The 20,871-nt window shown below is 42.8% G+C and overlaps 2 protein-coding genes across 4 annotated transcripts in view; one reads left to right on the top strand and one right to left on the bottom strand.

Moving 5' to 3' along the window:
* The window catches only part of nek7 (NIMA-related kinase 7), a 50,888-nt gene extending 38,953 nt beyond the window's left edge, over window positions 1-11,935 (top strand). For both annotated transcript variants that reach the window (XM_040183919.2, XM_040183921.2), the window contains 2 exons: window positions 6,988-7,101; window positions 9,612-11,935. In XM_040183919.2, coding sequence (XP_040039853.1) covers window positions 6,988-7,101; window positions 9,612-9,722 — 225 coding nt within the window. In that variant the 3' untranslated portion in view covers window positions 9,723-11,935. The remainder of the gene's footprint in view (window positions 1-6,987; window positions 7,102-9,611) is intronic.
* Window positions 11,936-12,105: 170 nt separating this feature from the next.
* Window positions 12,106-19,709, bottom strand: LOC120823701 (receptor-type tyrosine-protein phosphatase C). 2 transcript variants are annotated; one of them, XM_040183917.2, is made up of 14 exons: window positions 19,232-19,709; window positions 17,554-17,691; window positions 17,297-17,314; window positions 16,898-17,155; window positions 16,580-16,813; window positions 16,376-16,489; window positions 16,024-16,155; window positions 15,756-15,899; window positions 15,175-15,339; window positions 14,176-14,384; window positions 14,011-14,071; window positions 13,759-13,861; window positions 13,550-13,578; window positions 12,106-13,419 (listed from the first exon to the last, which is right to left on the bottom strand). In XM_040183917.2, exons 1-14 carry the CDS (start codon window positions 19,269-19,271, stop codon window positions 13,352-13,354), a joined length of 1,713 nt encoding a protein of 570 aa, XP_040039851.2. In that variant the 5' UTR covers window positions 19,272-19,709; the 3' UTR covers window positions 12,106-13,351. The 2 variants fall into 2 exon arrangements, with proteins under 2 accessions (XP_040039851.2, XP_040039850.2); XM_040183916.2 differs by lacking the exon at window positions 19,232-19,709 and adding an exon at window positions 17,827-18,046.
* Between the last annotated feature and the right edge of the window lie 1,162 nt (window positions 19,710-20,871).

The raw sequence follows: 20,871 nt of genomic DNA, 5'->3' as shown, positions 1-20,871 counted from the left end.
GAGAGTTGTTGCTCCCTCAGGAGGTCAGGAAGCAGGGAATAAAGATGTACGGCGAAAAAGAATCTACATAGAAACAATACAGGGAGCCGGAGAAGGGAAAAGGCAGAATAAGCCTTAGGACAGAAGGAAAGGAAAGAGGAGATGGAAGGTTGGAGATAGAGAGAGCAGAGGAGGGAAGTAAAATGGTGAAATAACAAATGGACTAGCTGGGAAATATAGAGACACAAACGTGCATGTGGGGGGAGTGTTCATTGAGAGGGAGAGACTCGTAGCTCCAGTCAGCAGGGCAAGGTGAGCCATGCACGGGGCCGGTGGAGATGAAGATTTTACAACCTTATTGTTACCGGAGCAGTGCTCGCCATGCCATGCATATTCTCTTTGAGGAGCAGACCATTGTTTTCCACCTAAACCTACCTCTCCCTCTCTAAAGCTCTCCCCCGTTCTTTGGTCTCCTGCTCCACATGTCTCCCTTCTCCTCATTTAACTTGCAGGCATAAGGCATTCAGAATGAAAACCACGCCGGATCCCTTTGGTACTCATTGATTTCTTTCAGCGTACAGTAGGGTCTGAGGAGTTTTGCCAGTGTATTTTTTGTGAGTGTGAGTGTGTATCCCAGGGAGTTTGATTCCTTATGTGTGAAACCTTTCAAATTGGGAGAGCCTGGCCTTTTTCGTTCGACTTCCTTTGGGTTTTGGGCTTGTGTCTGAATGGTCCGTCCCGACAGCACCTGGCCAACGTTTCCACGTCCATTGTCATCTCCAATTGTGTTTGTTCCTCCCGTTCACATCACCTCACCCTGACACCTGCCCGCCCCCCAACCTTCCAACGCCGCGGTGGACGGGGATGCTGCGGTCGTCTCCCAGGGTGAGCAGGGAGGTAACGAGAGTTTTCTAACATACCAGTCGATGAGATTGCTGTCTCCTGGTGTTCTAAGTCCTAACCATCTAATATACGCACATTCATCCCCTTGCTGCGGGTTTTCTGTGTAAAACCAATGCATTCTACACACACACACACACACACACACACACACACACACACACCTGCTTGTTTGGATGTTTTCTGGTCGCTGTATTTTCATATAAAGGTTATCAGGGGAGGAGAATATCTTGGAAAAGCTTTACTGGAATGTGTCTCCTTCCTGAAGGAGCTCAACCTTTCATACCTCAGACTGCCCACGTCTGCCGCCTCACTGCCGCCCCCACCCCACCCCTGCCCCCCCCCGTCCTGTTTTGTTGTCGGCTTTTACGAGGCCCAAAATGCTTGGTTCTCAGCAGCTGGAGTTTGCGTGTGATGAGTTGGCCCTGTGGCTAGCGCTCTATACCTTTATGAAAATGGGAGTGGGGTTTTTACAGGCAGAGACTGCTGTCTGTGGCCTTGGTGTCCTTTCATCTATTTCATACGGTATGTGCCCTTTTTTTGATGCGCTGATGTTCTTGTTTGCTCCTAAAGTCTGCATCGGGCGGGCCAGAATCTCCGATGGTTCCTACTCCTCCCCTTCATATTTGCATCCCTTCCTTCCTACTCTCTGCCTTCAGCTTATTAACATCATTAATAGTAGAATTTCCATTTTAGTTGTACCTGTAGGAGCCCACAGCACGTCCATGTTTTTATGGAGTCGTTTGACTTATTGGGAAATGCATTTCCTCTTTTTTTGCTCAGTTAGATGAGCAGACAGAAACTACAGTCATACGTTTCCATTCGTTATGAAGCAAGAAAGTGAAAACACACGTTGATGTTCATACACTTAACAGGATGCAATCTGGAGGCTTCATAATTGCCAGACAGACATGCAAGTGTCATTGTCTTTCTCATTTAACTCCCAGCAGGACAGCAGATGTGTAAATCCACAAATGCAGAACTGCTTTTGTGAAAATCTGAATCGGGACATGAGAACATTTCTCCTCGAAAGTTCAACCCACTGGAACAATCTGGCACTTTTTAAGTCATTCCTCTTCATGTTATCTTTCTTCCCTTTTTAGTTGGTTGAAGTAGACTAGTGATGACTCCACTGGGTGTAGGTATATTTTTAATGACTCCTATACTGTGACGTGCTGCCTTGATTAATATATCATCATAAAACCACATGAAGGACCAATGAGCACATAAAAAAGTCATGCTTTACTCACTTGTGTGAGTGAGAGCAAGAGACAAAACGCTATTTTTTTATGTGGCTGTTAACATTTAGGAATTTTTGTATTGTGCGGCATTATAATTGTGTGTGTGTGTGTGTGTGTGTTTGTGTGTGTGTTTATATAAATGAGAAAAGGAGAGCTTGAGAGAAACCTGGTGCTGGACAACATAGACGTTGAGGACGTGGTGGACAACATAGACGTGGATGACGTGGTGGACAACATAGACGTGGTGGACAACATAGACGTGGATGATGTGGTGGACAACATAGACGTGGATGATGTGGTGGACAACATAGACGTGGAGGACGTGGTAGACAACATAGACGTGGAGGATGTGGTAGACAACATAGACGTGGAGGACGTGGTAGACAACATAGACGTGGAGGACGTGGTAGACAACATAGACGTGGAGGACGTGGTAGACAACATAGACGTGGAGGACGTGGTAGACAACATAGACGTGGTGGACGTGGTAGACAACATAGACGTGGTGGAGAACGTGGTGGACAACATAGACGTGGTGGAGAACGTGGTGGACAACATAGACGTGGTGGAGAACGTGGTGGACAACATAGACGTGGTGGAGAACGTGGTGGGCAACATAGACGTGGAGGACGTGGTAGACAACATAGACGTGGTGGAGAATGTGGTGGACAACATAGACGTGGAGGACGTGGTAGACAACATAGACGTGGTGGACAACATAGACGTGGAGGACGTGGTAGACAACATAGACGTGGTGGAGAACGTGGTGGACAACATAGACGTGGTGGAGAACGTGGTGGACAACATAGACGTGGTGGAGAACGTGGTGGACAACATAGACGTGGTGGAGAACGTGGTGGACAACATAGACGTGGTGGACAACATAGACGTGGTGGAGGACGTGGTGGACAACATAGACGTGGTGGAGGACGTGGTGGACAACATAGACGTGGTGGAGGACGTGGTGGACAACATAGACATAGACAACATAAAAATCAGTGTTAAATACACTGCAAGGCCCCATCCAGACCTTTTACACGGACAGGGAGGCCGGCTTTGCTTTGCATGCCGAGGCCGGGCAGAACTCAACCTGGCCAGCTGAGGAACAAAGGAGGAAGGAAGGGTGTGTGTGTTTTTATGTATGTGTATGTTCTGCCACCAGCAGCTCACACCCCTTAGACAGACAGCAGGCATGCGTGTGCATTGTATGTTTCTCGAATATCAATGAACCGTGTACACACACACACACACACACACACACACACACACACACACACACACACACACACACACACAGTCTTATACTCACCAGGGCCCAGAGGTCAGAGAGTGAGTCAATCATCTAACCCAATGCGACGACACAGTCTGATAAAGTGTGCGTGTGTGTGTGTGTGCGTGTGTGCTGAGAGCAGGGGGCCGGCAGCTGTCAGGGGCCCGGAGCAGCAGGCACTAATGAAGCAGATGAATAGTGCAAAAACTCCCAAATACAAACAGGACAGTTGACATTTTTCATCTGTCAAAAGCAGAAGATGCATGAAAATCCGACGGGGTCTTGTTTAACCCGTCGCCTGCTGGTGTCTGCAGCTGGTGGGTTTTCTGCCGCTTTCTCTTTTGCTTTCTCACTTATATCTTCTTTTCCTGCTTACTGAGAAACGTGTTGTTTTGGAAAGGACTATGTATCCCTTGCACACAAACCCACAGATGTCCACACGACCCGCTGTACACCACTAAAAGTTTTGAATACATTTCTTATGAAGCAATTAAGAGTGTTTCCAACTCGTTGAAGGGAACTTTTACTGGCAGTAGTCAGCATTCTCTGTTTGAAGAGTAGGGATGAGTATCGTTTGCATTTTTTATATTATTATTTTTTTTAAAAAGCAAATGATTGATGAAATTAAAGAAAGGGTTTTTTTTTAAATCGCCAAAGCTAAAAAAAAAATCTTCAAATTGAACAAGAAATTAACTGTTTACATTATAATTACAGTGTTTCCCCGTGTAAAAGCCAAAAGGGTGTATATGGGTTCATATGGGCGGAAACTTTCAGATTTTAATAACTGAGGGAAACGCTGACTTAAATGAATATGAATGGAAGGCCGATGGCGAGCTAGCTACTGTAGCTGCACACACGGTACGCTATCGTTAGCGGTTGCGGTGACGGCATCATCAAAGTAGTGTAAATAAAGTTTTTCAATCGGCACTGGAATCTGCGTTCCTGTACGGTAGGTACCGGACGTACAGGAACCGGCACCAGTTCTCAGTACCCAACCCTATTAAAGAGGGGAACTTAACTCTGATCCACAACTTTTTGTGAGAAAGCCAGCGTAGCTCCATTGCCACTGCGCCTTAGTATTTTATAGAGGTCAGTTGGTTTGCTTGTTGGAAAGTGATTATTAAAAAATTTAAAGTTCCCTGACCTCAGTGGACGATGCCAATCATCAACTGCAAATTAGCTGGTGATTTGAAATAAAAAAAAAGTAAAAATTCCAAGTGTCTTGTTGATTGTTATTGTTATTTGAACTGAATATTGTTTTATGTAGGAAGATCACAAACTGAAACCTAACAAAACAAACGGTGGACTGATCATTTGAATGTGTTGCAAAATCAATTGTGAAATGTTAGGTCACACATATGGCGCTTTGTTGCTACTCAAAGTGCATCATTGCTGACACACACAGGAATACGTTTTTCCTCACACATCTCTTCTGTCAGCCGCCTGCTGAGCCGGCCTCCGTTGTAATTGTGGGAGCGGAGGGAGAGGGGCGTCCGAGGGGGGAGAGAGAGAGATCCTCTCCACTCGCTATTGGCACGTGTGTTTCCGAGGATCTACTGTCTTTATGCGAGTGTTTGATTAAGAGGGCGGATTGATGTGTGATGGTAAATCCCGTCCAGAGGAGAGACGGCCCGCTGAGATTCTGCTGCCGTCATCTTGACTCCTCACTGGAAGATGTGACAGAGATCCTGTCAAACTCGGCCCAATAGGGAATAAGACGTTTTCTGTCTCCGCACCATCAATGTTTTACACATCTTACAGTGAAGACTGAAAGGAAGAGGACGTTTACAAGTTGGGGAGTGACGTCCAAGGGTTTACACTGGTAGCCACGAGCACGTAATCGTTTTTATTTGAACTTATTCAAGCCACAGCTTGTAGTGGTTCAATGAGTCTTTGCTCTGGTTGCTGGTCAAATGTTCATATATCCATGAAGCAGGTTAGACCGTCCCTGATGAACACAAATCCAGCTTCTGTCGTTCTACCTCCATTTCCTTTCTGGTCTTAATCTAAAAAAAAACAACAACTAGATATGGAGTCTGTTCCCACTGACCTGCTGAATGGAACAATTCCACTTGGATCCGAATGTTGACAAACTGTCGTCACACTACCAATTAACAGACTGTCAAACACAAAGCGTACCTCCTCTGAGAATCATGTGGGGACCCCGGGGGGAGTAAAGATACTAATGCGTTAAAAAAAATAATGCATTTTTCTTTATTTTGTCCTTTCTATAACAATTCCTGCCTTGTGTTTCAATCACAAACACTATATGTGCTATCAATTAGCACACCCTATGTTTAAAACATGTCTCCAGAGTACGTTTAAGAACATTTCTCTAAACCGTGTTTAAGTTTGAAATGAAGGAAAGGCTCTACGTCCTGTTTCACGTTGGTCCTGAACACTGTTTTCACACTTAATTCGACTGTGCAAACCTTTTGCATAAAGTTCCCTTTTCTGCCCATCAATACTCAATATATGTTAGTGATACACTTACTGCAACCTCTTCCTATTTAATACTATGTTAATAAATGAAAACAAAGTCAACGCGCTGCAACAGCTCCGAGCAGCTCATCCTCATCAACCCTGACAGCCATGTTTATTTATTATCAGCTGGGCTATTTGGCCCAACACAAAAGCCTGACGCAGAATGTATTTTGATGGCACCGAATCAGAGAAACAATCTGAATGAGTGTTCTCGTTATGCGAGCCGGCTGCTGGCTTCGCCCTGCGCGTGCACATTTAAACAATGTGAGTCAGTCACTAACCCTGCCGGAAACGGCATACTTTACTTTCTATTCTTAGACAGGCTGGAGGGGTTCACCTATTTCCACCGCGCTAAAGTCTCTTCATCCTCACCGCTCCCACCTGCCCCTCCTCTGCTCCGCTGGCGTGCGTTTGTTTTGCACAGGATTTCCTTCTCTGTGCTCCAGCAAACGGGAAAAAAGATCTCCTCTCATATGCCTGCACCCCTCTCCTCACTCTTTGCTCTTCTTTTTGCAACTTTGTGCCTCTTAAGTCTCGTAATGTTGATGTTGTTGTTGTTGTTGGTAGTGGTGAAGAGGTCAAGTGGAAATGGCTGTATCACAACTAGTTGTAATGAAAACAGCGCCACCTATCGTATCGGATATGACATGCTTTTGGCCAATGATTTGATTTATTCACTGCCATGTATTTTGGGATAATAGCACCTCCCCCCGAAAGATAGCATAGTCCGACTAAGCAAAGATTCCAATTATACCATCATGTAAACACACTGAATGTCTCTATAGCTCCAAGTTTTCCAAGCAGTACATCAGAAAGAGCTCGGGGAAAACACACAAGCGGAGACCGCTCTCATGGATCGGCCCGTTTTGGCTCACTTGATTTCTGGACCAGCGTTTGTTCCACAAAAAAACATTAGTAAGCGTGTGCAGATTTCATATAAACACACAACTTTGATCTTGTCTCTCTCGCCTAGCGTTCATCATTAAGTCGTACTCTTAACATGCTTAGTGTGTCTTCTGTGTAGCACAAGTTTTTACTTTGCTCTCTGACAGAACGTCTTTGTCTTCCTTCCCGAACGTCCGTTCCCTGTTCCCTTATATCTTTACATTTCAGATGGCAGCCTTGCAGAGTCCGTTCTATGGGGACAAGATGAACCTTTACTCCCTTTGTAAGAAGATAGAACAGTGTGACTACCCCCCTCTTCCCTCAGATCACTACTCAGAGGAGGTAAGTACTGGATCGGCTGCCTTTTACTGCCTCAGTGAGGAGATATGGACCTGCTTGATGTTTTAACGCCTTCAAAGAGAAAGAAAAAAGTATTAATAACTAAGTGAGGTCCACTGTTTTAAGCAGCGGTAGACTGTTCTTTTTTCTGTCAGTTTGCCTGTTTTTTCTTTACTTGTGTTTGCCCGTTTTGTTTTTTTTCCTCCGATGTAAGTGAAATCCACCCAGCTGTTTGAGCTGCTGCACAGTATGATATTGCTCCGTGATCAAAAGGCCGGCTATGATTCTACCCGTTTGAAAATCAAACGCACATATCAAAAGCATCTGGCCGTGCTGCAAAGTGGGGTGAAGCTAAATGGGCTGTAGTGTCATGTTTCCCTAACTAAATGTTAGATCACGGCGCTCTGCGTAGACTTGCCCATGCACACAGAAGTAATGTAGTCGGACTGCGGTTAGAAATCGCCTCATTGCTGATTGCCGCTGACGTGTCTGCATGCGCGTGGCTTTGTGTTTGCGTGCCCTTTTTGTGCGGGTGGCAATTGCTCTCTCTTTTTTCTCCTCCTTAAAATACATTATTTCAAGGGTACACGCACGCAAAAGCTCGAGCAGCGGCTCAAAAGCACACACACACACACACACACACACACACACACACCTACACTAAGGTCACTACATGCATTGAGCAATGAGGAGAAACCTTGTTTTGTTGTATAGTTGTATAGCCCATGAAATAGCAGAAAATAGTGGAAACATGCCAGATTAAAGCACATGGTGACATGTGATGCGTATTATCCTCCTAATTAATATTAGGAGAGCAAGATTTTCAATTTACTATTCCCAAAATCTAACAAACAGCACAACCTCACATTTGAGAGCATAACATCAGAACAGTTATTAAAATTATTAGATTTCTTTTCAAATCAATTAATCAGCTATGCTTTCATCTCTAAATGACTTCTATCACTTGTCTTCTAACCTTTTGCCACATTGTGTGTGTGTGTGTGTGTGTGTGTGTGTGTGTGTGTGTGTGTTACATTTATGCTTTTCGGAAACTGTATGAAGATCCATCAGCAGAATGTTGAGGCCTACTGAGTTGATCAATCCAACACAGTTCTTTTTTTTTTGTGTTTTTGGTTTTGTTAACAGTTAATTAATGGAAACACATAGCTAAAATACAGAAATACATATATCAGGACTGTAACATAACTGCAATAATGAAATACTTGTGTTCACATACATACACGTTATCTAGATGCGGGGCGCCTGGAAACACCCTGGTATAACCCTTTAGGCACAATAAAATAAAAAAATGCTTAACATGTTTTGTCCTTTTGGTCTTCAGTCAGAGGAACTGCAGCCACAGTGGCTCAGTTTAGGAAGCCGTCATTATTCATGTCGCTCTAGTCAAATGGTAAACCCTGATGAGAGGCCTTGCCTTTCCATATTTACTGCATTACCTTCATAAAGGCTAATTGTGAGGTGTATCAAGCCTCTGACGTGCGTGCGTGCGTGCGTGCGTGCGTGTGTGTGTGTATGTGTGTGTGTGTGTATTGCCACAAGAGCTCTATACCCGCACATACCACGCTGAGCTTGTGCGTTGGCTCACATGTCACCCCCATCCAGCAGAAAGGAAGACAAAATGAAGGGGGGGGAATGATAGAGCGAGAGACGGGGCGATGGAGAGATGGAGATGAGGGGGGTGCCTGCAGCGCCTGTCTGGATGTAAACAATGCTCCTGAAGGATCGGCAGCAAACTGTCAGCTGCTCATCTTTGTTGTGTCATTTAACCGTCCTCCCCCCCCATGCCTCCCTTCACCAGCTCCTAACCCCCTCCTCCCCCTGCCCTCCGCCTGACACTCCCCCCTCCTCCTCTCCATGCAAAGAAGCGCATGAATATTTTACATATCTGCATCCCCCCATATCTCCATTCTGTGGGACTAATTCTCAGACTGTCTGAATTTGCATCTTTTCCACACTTTCTGTCTCTGTCTCTCACACACACACACACACACACACACACACACACACACACACACACAGCGGCTGACGAGAAGTCGTCCAAGCCTGTGCCACGCTACAGCGGCCAGGAAGTTGGCAGACGGTTACCATAGCGACCCTGCTTAGACGTTTTTTTTCCCTTTTCTTTTAATGATGGCATTGGCTGTTCCGCCTGCGAGCCTGTCTATCTATCTGCTCCAATCAGCCGCTTCGCTCGGCTTCAAGTGTAAGCGCCGTGTCTGCATGGCAATGGAGTGGCACTAGTGTGTGTGTGTGTGTGTGTGTGTGTGTGTGTGTGTGTGTGTGTGTGTGTGTGTGTGTGTTCAAATAAAAGTCGATTGAGAAATCTAAGCGATCGGCTAACGCAGACTCGCGTCGTCTTCTCAGCTCGATTACTTGTTGCCTGGCAGCTTAAGAGCTCATTAAAAGAAATCCGTTTCTGCAGTTTGTTCTCACTAACATGTCACTGACTGGTTTTATTTCTCTCTCTCTCTCTCTCTTGTCCCTCGCCCCAGCTGAGGAACCTGGTAGATATGTGCATCAACCCTGACCCGGAGAAGAGGCCGGACATCACCTACGTGTACGACATTGCTAAACACATGCAGCACCTGACACAGAGCAGCTAAGCGCAGAGTTTCACACACTCTGCTTGCAGAAGTCCTCCCCACTTCTGTCTTTGCTGTACATGCTCGACTCAAACACATGTGCCTGCTTTTATACAATTTAGCGTCTGCATGTGTAACAGATTCCTTTTCAGCGGGATACAGTTTACAAAATGCTGACATCCCAACCTTCCCTATGAAAAAGATGATCGATTATACATTTTTATCAAATGGACCTTCAATTCCTTAGACAGCAGTATTGTTACAGCACTGAGTATCAGTCCTATATATTTTCCTTTTAGTGACGTCAAGCGGTTCTTCTGCAGCTGCTGTGAGCAGAAAAGGTGGATTTTCTTTTTGAAGGGAAAGTTAGGTGTCAGATGTGCCCCATCCTCAAAACAGTTGATCAAGATAAATATCAAGAATATATAAGAAATGAACTTTTAAAGTCTGGTAGGAGTTAAGAGACGCAAAAGTAACAAAAAAGACAGTGAAAAGTGAGAACAATGGTTAAATTGGACTGAAGAGATTTGAGTGACATAAGAGTGTTTTTTTGATGGTTGAAGCGATGTTGTGTTGCACTTTCTGCTCTGGTAATAGAAGGCTGGCAGGGTGATCATGTCTAATGAGTGTATTAGGAAAGGAAGCATCATTCACAGGGTAGACTAGAGACGTGCCAGGGGGGGAACATGAGCAAATGTCTCCACAACACTTTGAATGCAAGTCATTTTGACACCTATGTATTGTCTTTGAAAAATTCAGTATGTCTCTTTTTTTTGACAGTCTAGAAGGAGCGGTAGAAGGTTTAAGGAAAGCACTTCCACGTCTGCTGTTTACCTTAGTCACTGACAGCAAAAGATTTCTGCCTTGCTTCAACCTGAGCTTTAGTTTCTTGTTGTAAATCCCTACAAAGACCTGAGAAAAGAATCTAACGTCAAAACGCATAGTTCTCCATCAGGGTCCAGTGGCTGCATTCTACCCCCCCCACAAAGTTAAGACTATTTTCTGATTGTTGTGTAAGTTTACAGTTGTTCTGTCTTGTTTTGTAACAAATATGTTGAGGAGTCTGCAGAGCCTCACATCTTTAAGCCGTCCGTGTCCGTGTACATCACAGCGTGCCAAACTCATGTCCTCCCCTCAGATACCAAAGAGACTCGCACACAAAAGCAGTTCATACGTGTTCTGGTATGAAACATGTTCTTAAGTGTTGTTGTGAAGGTGAGCACCGGGGGTCCTCTTTTTGTTTTGCTGTGCATGTTGTAGAGAAGTTCCTTGAGATATTGCAGGATTTTGGCCCTTTATTAATTTCGCGGATGGAAACGGTGGTTAAACAGTGTGTAGGTTAACACCAGTGGGTCACAAAAAAACCACTAACTACCACTGGTTTCCAAAAAACAATGAGACCACATGAACGGAATAGTAAGTAATTAATGATCACTCTTTAGTTCAGCTTCCTACCAGATAGCTAATAGTCTGTTTGATGATGATAAACTAATTGAAATGATTGTACATGTATGCACACATATTTACTTCACATGTAAGAATATTTACATGTGTACATGTGGAAAAACACAAGTGTATTTGTGCAAGAAAATGTAAAATGTTATTTTGTTTTGGTCAGCATATTATTTTGATAGACTTGTAAAAACCGTTTGCCCCCAAGCAACTCTCCTTCTCCCCCCCCCTGGTGCTGTTTATTTCTAAATTCTCCCAACAAGAACATATGTACAGCCCCAGCATTTTTATTAACATGGTACTAAGTTTTAATTGCTATACAGAACTCCTTAAATACATTGATGGTATTCACCGATTTGCCAAATGCAAATGCGTTTTTATTGACATTTACATGCATTTCCTTTCCCAGCACCAAAGCACCAGAGTCACTTATGCCCCAGAAAGAATGTAATATTTACTGTAGCCCAGTTAATTATGAGCTTGCAATATACAGTGCAAAGTCCAGATTAAATTAATTTGTTTTAATCCTCCTCAGGAGGTTCAGTGCAAAGTCACTTTAAGATTCTGGCCCTTTGTTGTTCGGGAGGGTTTCTGTCTTTTGTATGACGCGTGACGCCGTTTATCTCGGCTCAGTGTGCTTTCCCACAGGCCCTCGCAGGAATTCAAACATTACAAATACTATTTAATGTTTTGTTTGTTTTCTGAACATTACATGTCCAATTAATGACCCTCATCACAAACTCCTTGTATGCCAACTATATGCAATAAAGCTTTCCAATTTCTTCCGTCTGTTATAATTTAACATCTCAACACTTGATTTGAACAACTGCAGCATTACACTCCGCTCACGTTGATGCGGTTTGAACTGCGGAGCCGTGGCAGCTTCACACATCCAGAGTTATTTGTAATGTGATGCGTCTGGGTCCAAAACAACCACAAAGTTTAGGAGGGGAAGGGTGAACACGCCGTCAGCGTGGCTTTATTTCCAACAAAACAAGAAAAACAATAGGATGAGGACGCCGTCCGCGTGCTGCCGGTCCCTCCGGCTCAAACACGTATCAAAGACCAACTTAAAACGTCCTTGGTTTCCCGTCGTTGCCTGGGACAAAAAGGGTGGTCGTTAGTCAGGGGGTGATCACAACATGACTAACAGGGTCGAACAACGTGGAGTCTCAACTTACCGCCCGATGGTGAGAGCTCTGCTCTGGATACGAGCCAGGCACACACAGAGAGGCCACGGTGCAGCTCCTGTTATGCCGACACCCTGATTGGCAATTCAGCACAGCCGTGCTCCTGCAGGCGGGGCTGGGAGCATATCACCCTGATCAAGGATGGATCTGGGGACATACCTCCCATCGATGACCCGCCCCAAGAGCTGCACCCGGCCCCCTCTGCGTACACCAGTGCTGCAATAGAGACTCTCACCTGATCGGGGGCAGCCTAGGGTAGAGACTCCACAGTAAGAACAAAACCTCTAAGGCCACAACGAGCCTGCTGCTACTTTCACCAACCACAAATCTGTGTTGAGTGTTTGTTTTAGCTTCATTTACGCCTAGTTGGAACAATTCAGGTTGATCAACAACTGGCACTTGTATGTAAATAACGTTTATTTCTGAACAGGCTGCAATAAACAACATAATCCAGACTGATAAAGGAACATCGTAGCAGGCGATCTGAACATAGAGACCCTGTGAATATGATGGCACCCCTTATTGCACTTTTAACGACTCAAGCCAATAGATTATGGGATACTCGTGGCTACGATAAGTATTCTCCAGATTTGTACTAGAGGCGGCTGCATTTCTCATCTATATGGAAGAAAACCCAAACAGTGCTCATTTCTTTAGACAAAAAAAAAAGATTTTATGTGTTTTACATTAAAACGCTTACAAGTATTTAATACAAAGGCTGTCAGATGCGGTTTTAAATTTTTCAAATCATAATAGAACATAGCTGATAAGACAAAACACTACTTATACCATGAACTGCAAACAGATGCAATTAGATCTCAATGACATAAAGCTGGTACACACACATGATTTTAAATATGCTGCCACTTAAAATTGACACCGTTCCATAAACTCTAGATTGCTTTAAAGTCCCATGTTGGAGCACTGTCAAGCAACACATTATCCTCATCTTTACCTTAACACACACACCAAATGCTAGCAACCAAGATTCAAAGAAAAACAACAATTTTACACGGAGGACTCGGTGGGAGGTTCCGTTGGGCGTATGTCGTCAGATCGAGGGACATTCTCATAAACTAGCCGCATGAAAAAACACAAACAGGAAATAATGCAGTTATTGTTGGGTACATTGATAATAATGTATTTGATTCAATAGATCACAGAGCAGGAAAAAACATGGAACATGATGTTCCGAGGTCTACTCACTGGCATTTAGTTCAAGCGTCCCATCTTCACTGTGGAGAAATAACACTGAAAATGAGCTTCATAGAATGTAATTAGAAAGCATTGAAACATACGGTAATCTAACAGCCTCATTTAACAAGTGTCCGACAAGAATGGTGCAAATTCAACTGCAGCAACAAGAGTCCGTGTGAGAGTCAACGTGAGGCGAGGAGATGTACAATGATCTTTACCTTCTGGACGTTCTGCTCTGGATGATCTTGTAGAGAGCCACAGCCAAGGCCACAGAGAAGATGAGGATGGTGACAACGAAGATGATCGGACGACCAATGTTGTCTGATAAATTGTGGTAATGACAGAAGAATATCAATGTGGTTGAATTTATGTTTAGAATGCATAGAAGGGATTGTGCACATGAAAGCAAAATATGTTAAATGATTTAACGAAACAATGTGATTTGGGGAATAAATTTAAACAGCACTTACAGGAAGTTTGAGCAGAATCCTTCTTGGGTTTGCTGCAAAATTTCTCATTGCAAAAAATCACCTGGAAACCCCACAAAAGCCTTCATCAGGAATTATAGCATTTGAACGAAACAATGAATAAAGATACAATAATCTTGTGAAACCAACAATTAGTATGATGCAAACCTCCACTGTGTATTTCGTTGAGTAGCTCAGATCTTTGAATTCAAACTTGCATTCGTTGCTGTTAAGCGTCTTGGTCTCGGCCCCATCGTTAGAGAGAGTTGCAATGTATTTCTTCAGAAGCCCATTAGAATGTTTCTCAGAATTACAAGTTACTGATATCTGGTTATTATCTGTCCGTTTCACGTGCAGGGATGTAACTTCTTCTGGTCCTAAGAGAGTGAAGAAAAACAACATATTTCCCATCAGATACAACACATTGTCACAGAAGGATTCTTAAACCAGCTCTAATAATATAATAAGCGTGTTGCTGTATTTGTTGTCCTGGTTGTCAATGATCTGATTAACTTTAAAAACAATGATTATGAACTCAAAAAAAAATATAATATTGGAAAATGAATCATTATTTATTATCATTTAGTTATTATTCTATATTCTTGCATGTTCCTAAATGATTGCTGATGATGGATTATGAATTTCATGTTTAATGTTTAGGAAGATGTGTGAAGAATCTTAATGTCTGACTTCACACGTGTCATATGTTTAAATAAAGCTCGTAACCTGTAGATGATGAAGCAGGAAACAAATGAATTAGGAAATGCTACATGGTGAATGGGGGACACATACGTGAACAGAACAGCATGTACATTACACTTAAACATTTGGTTTTGTGTCAAAAGTGTCACTTGAAACAGGATTTAAAGTGAATGCACATTATTCAAGTAATGTTAATGCTTTTAGTTTTTCACATTTGTACTAACTGGTTGGAATGTATCTGTCAATAGTTACTTGATACCAAACTCCAGACTCTACTCACCACCTGATGAATAACCAGGTCAGAGCTGAATGAAGCTTGTAGGTTTCTATTCAGAGAATAACACGTAAAGTAACCACTGTACTTCACTAAGAGTTGGAGCAGCTTTGTAATGTTCATTCTGTTGTAGGCGTGTTTTGAGAAATATTATTACTAAAACCGTAATAAATAAAAAAATTTACACTTACTTCCAACATCAGTTTTTTGTGTAACCGTATTTCCTGTCGTTGGTCTGAGTGTCCCGTTGTATTTGGTTTGGACCTCACAGTGATACTGAGTGAACGGCTCCAGTTCTCTTACATCACATGTTCCTACTGATCCCTTCAAGTCAGCTGTATGTTTTCCTTTTGGAGCTAAAGAAACAACAATATGTACACGAGTTAATGAATGAATCAATTCATTAATATCATCTATGTGTCATGAGTTTATGTTAGAAAATATCACCAACTCGCAAGCTAAAGCTTTAGTATAGATTCAGTGCTAGTTGGTAAACAGAAATGTAATAACATTAACTGAGTAGTTTTTATCATCTGAACTTAACATCTACGATCAGGCAGTAGGAAGCTTCATGCTAAAGTGTTAGCATGAAGCTAAAGTGTTACCATGAAGCTAAAGTGTTAGCATGAAGCTAAAGTGTTAGCATGAAGCACTGATTCACAGCATGTTCCCATGTTCAGTAAACTGACAAATAAAATGATCTCCAAAGACAAAAGTCTATTCCTGTAAAATGAATCAACTGATAATATGATCACTTAAATACTTTACTTACTACGTTCTTTGTGAGAACAACTGCAGACATAAGAAAGCGTCTCAGGGTGAGGAAGGACGTCTCCACAGTTCTTACTGCTGGTGTTCCAGCTCAACTGAATGGACGTGTTGGTGGAAGAAATCACTTTGGCGTTTAATGTAAAATCTGTAGGAACACATCAGACATCTGTAACACTGAACTGAACAACTGGAGCTGTTCTTCTCTCCACGTTCTCATGGGACACAAGTTCTTATCACGTCACAGAGAGGAATTAAATATATTATCATACCACAGTCAACCCTGAAGCTGACAGCGGCCGTGTTTTTCAGGGTGATGTTGCCGTTCTGAACCTGACCCGTGCAGCTGTAGTCGGTGAAAGGCTTCAGGTCAGACAGGTTCTTGGTGTTGGATTTACCAACTTCTGTGGAGACACGAGGACGACAGCTTTCCTTCAACAGCTGGTATTTGTGTTCTTTGTCTCAAATGTGAACACATTCACAGCAAATGTGTTAGTGTTGTATTCACAGAGGGAACAAAGCAATTCCTCAAATCTCTCTTGCCCCAAAACCCAACGATTACATTATGTTTTAAATCAAACTGTTACCACAATGTCAATGACAACCTCCAGTCGTTCCACTTACCATGACAGGTGTAACCAACGGTGAGATCGGTGCAGCTTGGAGGTAATTTTGGTTCAATTTGTGCTGGAAGTTTAGTTGAAGCCGTCTGATTTATTTCAGATGAATTCAAGAAATCTGTAGAACAAAAAGGGAAACATCAAATAAACATGATGACACAAGTTCTACACCACATGTAATTCCAAGCGTACGTACTAATGTACGTACCAACAGTGATGCTTCTGGTGAGATTAAAGGAAGTCCGACAGTTTTCTGAAGGGAAGGTTGTAGTTAAATCTGTGCATATGTCGTTGTAACGAGGTTTGATGCAGAACGTCTTATTGTCACTTTTGCATTGCTCAGCTGGAATGTTATATGATGTTGACAGAGAAGAGCTGTCCCATTCACTCCGGTAACAAACGTATCCAGACATGCAGGTGCCATTTTGAACGTCATCTTTACCTGAAATAAACAAGTGAAATGATTTGCACACAAACGTATGTTGGTCTCATTTCATAGATGAAATACTTTGAAATGTTTACTCACTCATTCCGAGGGTCGTGTTTGTACTTTCAGCTCCACAAGGCTTTTCTTGGCCAGTACTGTCAGTAAATGTCAGATTGAGTACATATTCAGTACACGGCTTCAGGTGTTTGACTTCATGAAAGCTCTGATTGAAGGTCGGATTGATGGTTTTGATTGTTTGGCCCGTTTCTTTTAAGTTGATGGTGTAGTTGGTGGTTGTAGGATCCATTGACACGTTGACCATGAAGCCAGACAGGATGTGTGTGACAATGTAAGAACCTGAACACAAAGTCATGTCATGTGTTATGTCATCTTAAATCTCAAACAGATGGTTCTTTTTGTTTTCTTAAACGATATAATTAGTGGTCTATGAGTGTAAAGATGAAAATGATGTATTTTGAAAATAATACTGATACTCACACTGTTGAGGTTGAGGACCTTGTGTGGTGGATGGAGAACACATTCACATAAGATTAGAAAAGAAATCAACAAAATATTAATACATTATTTTACAACTTTAACACCTCCAAAGCCATTTTGAGGGTTCCTTATGAACTTCTAGTAATCTATTCCTTAGCGCTGCTTGTGTTAGTAACTGTTGACTATACTTCTGTAGATAAATGTCTTGTTAGAGTCCTTGAAAAGACATACGGTGCATGTAAGGATAGACATCCAACCTGAGGTTGCAGGAGTCACTGTGTTGGAGGTGATGATTGGAGGCTTGGGTTGAGTGGTGTTTGCTTGAGGGTTCATTTGCTTGGTAGCGTTGGGTGCAGGTGAGGGTGGGAGAGAGGTGTTTGCAGGAGGAGCAGTGTCTGTAAGATGGAGAGCATGCTGAAGGTCACCTTCAAATAGAGAAATACTTACTGTCTTGATATAATGCATAAAGCAGCAATATGATGCTGAATGCAACGCTAAGGTTCCCAATTCAATCAGGCGGAATACATTACCAGCCGGGGGGTTTAAATTGGTCGTTGGATTTGGGGACTTTGAGATGCTGCTTGTTGAGGTGAGTGCAGGTATGAGGGTGACTGTTGAAGGCGTGACAGTAGCTGTTGTCACGGTGCGTGGAGATGAGGAGGCGACAGATAAACTCGTCATTGTAGACAAAGTGGAATTTGTGGTTGTGCGTGGAGGTGAGCGGGTTGAAACATCTGTGTTCCAAGAAACCAGGGGAACAAAGTTGTGGAGGAAAATACGGGACAAATGTGCCCGCGATGAAAAGCAGCAGTGGCGATGCACGGGGCAATAAAGTCTATGATAAATAAATAAACAAACCAACGACTTCCACACACAAAGACGTGACTCTCTAGGTCGTCTTCAACAAAACACGTTACTCCACCTGTTGTTCTGGCGGTGAATTTCTCTGCAACACACGCAAGACTTTTAGAAACATGAATTGAAACGAGTGCGTCGTGTGCAAGTGCAAGGGGGGCATTTGCGTCTGCGTGCCCTTGCGTCTCTCTAAAAATGCAGAAGCATAAACTAGGCTTTATGTAACTTATTCCAGTTGCTTGGAGGAGCGAACTGGAATGAAAAATCTCAAAACAACAAGGTTGATAGAATTGTAATATACAAATGTCACCAGAGCACAACATCCAGAATAAAAGGCTGCTAAGTGATTGGGTGGGAATTTCCTGGCATACGGTTGGACTGGTTTTCATCATCCCTCACACATGTTTCACCGTCTCTGGGACACTACGTGTCCTATACCCCTCCAGTCTGTATTCAAACCTAGTGAGCTGTTTAGGTCATTTAGATAAGAACATAAGATATTCTTTGTGGGGAAATTGACAGGATTGCGGCAGCAAAGTGGACAGTGCACACAAGATACATGGTAACAAAAACAAGAGCAGCAGTATCATGATAATAATAAAAATAACAAGAATAAGTTTAAAAATAAATAAAAATAAACAAGTGCAAAGGCCACAGTGGTTAAAAATAAATGAAATAAACAAGTGACTCAATGCCATCAAGGACTGGACAGCAGAACATGGTTAATGACTAAATGCTTATCAAACAGATTCTGGTTATTGTCCCAGATGAAGTCGTCCCTGCGATCAGTATTTGTTCACTCTCCTTTGCTGCCCGATGCAACCTTTGTATTTGGGGCTAATATTTGACATATTCCTAGTGGTTTGACCATCATGTTAAAGAGCTATCTGGATCATGTTTTTCCCCACAAAGAAATATCAGCAAACTGAGATATAAACAATAAGCTACAAACAAAGACAATAACAATGTGATTTTTTGATTCTTATACAAGACTTTCAGACGACAGACACAAGGTCACAACGAGTTAAAACACCAACGCTTTCCCGTTCCTTCATGAAGAAGATGAAGATGGCTACTTACAGTAGGCTAAAGAAACGATCCCGGGCCACAGCAGCAGCATCTTGAGACCACAGAGACCCAGGAGTTAGGGTGTGTACGGCTACACACTCCTGAAGTCCTGGAGGCCACCGACAGGATATTCACAAGCCAAACTGAATCCCTATTCCCACTTAACTGAATTGTCAGAGAAAATAAGTAAAAAAAAAACTTATTTGAAACCACTTTAACTCTATGTATTAAAGCACGCAGCTTCCCGGACTTGTTCCCAAAACCTTAAACCTCGCCTTTGGTGAGCAAGTGGTTCAACTGCCATAACTTAACATTGAGTGACAGGAAGTCTCCTTTCAGCTACGCTACCAAGAACAGGAAGTGTCCTCTCATTTAATCTTTATTTGGTCGTGTTTGAAATCCGCAAACCTTAAAACTAACCTCTGGTTTCAACTTAAGCCATTTCCCAAAAGAGTCCGTCTTTATGTTCATATTTGGTCATTTCTACTTCGCCACCAAAAACAGGAAGTCTTTAGTTTACACCAAACCACCAGTTACAGAAACCGTCCTTGTCTCTCATCAACACCCCCATTTGCACCATATTCTGCACTGTCACCTCAATGTCTTTGCTGTACAGCTTCCTCATATTCATGTATACATACTAGTGTACATGGTTTTTCTCTTGTCTTAGTTTTATTGTATACTTCTTGTATGTACTGTGTAGGTACGTTGAAACCGGAAAGTAACCGCGGTCAAATTAAGGCTGAATATGATCTCATTTGCTGGCACGGCGTGTCGACGGGGATTGCAAACAGTAACAACTTACACAGATAATCGTAACAACCAGGTTATTGGGGTTCAAAATAACAAGTTCTTTATATGGCTATAGAGTTGTATAGCAAGTAGATTTTCCCAAACATTTCCCCCCTCCCGGGGTCCTTTGGCCCCCACACAGACTTCATACGACCTTTATCAGATAGATATTCTTCAACGTCCCCAAGCAGCAATTTAAAGTACCATCCGTACTCTGATGGGCTATTGACCATCTCCCTCTAGCCACTTTTCTCCATCCAATTAAAACCAATAAATATGAAGACAAAGCTACAAAAATAACATATTAAATGAACCTGCTCCTCTGGCACGAAAAGTCTCATCTCAGCTTCCTCTTGTGAGCTTCCAGTGGGACTCGACAGGCAGACGATTGTCTTTGGCGTCTGCAACAGCAAAGGCAGATAGGGTTGACAGGGACGCATGGAGTAGAGAGGGAGCGCCGGGAACCGCACGGTTGGCGGTTTGAGCCCCGGCTGCTCCGTGTCCCATGTTGAAGTGTCCCTGAGCAAGACACCTAACCCCTACTTGCTCCTGGGCAATAATGTAAAAAGCCATGGGTTAAAAGTGTAAGCTGAAACAGTAACCCTACCAGTCATTTATTACCAACTGTTACTCTAAATAGTAGATATATTAAATATTTGAATATATCAGAATGACGACTCCAAAACACAATGATTAGATTATGTTCTAACATCTACGCTGGCAAATGATCTCTGGGTACTTCCTTATGAATCCATTCATCATGTAGCTGACAAAGTCGCTTCACCTCATTTCTACTTACACTTGCGGGATGTTTGTTCTCATTTATTTCACATGGATCTAAGAAAAGAAAAGTGGTCTCA

This window comes from Gasterosteus aculeatus, chromosome 8 (genome assembly GCF_964276395.1).
Source record: "Gasterosteus aculeatus chromosome 8, fGasAcu3.hap1.1, whole genome shotgun sequence".
Classification (NCBI taxonomy): domain Eukaryota; kingdom Metazoa; phylum Chordata; class Actinopteri; order Perciformes; family Gasterosteidae; genus Gasterosteus; species Gasterosteus aculeatus.
The sequence above is the reverse complement of the archived record's forward strand: the minus strand, read 5'-3'. Positions and strand labels throughout refer to the sequence as shown.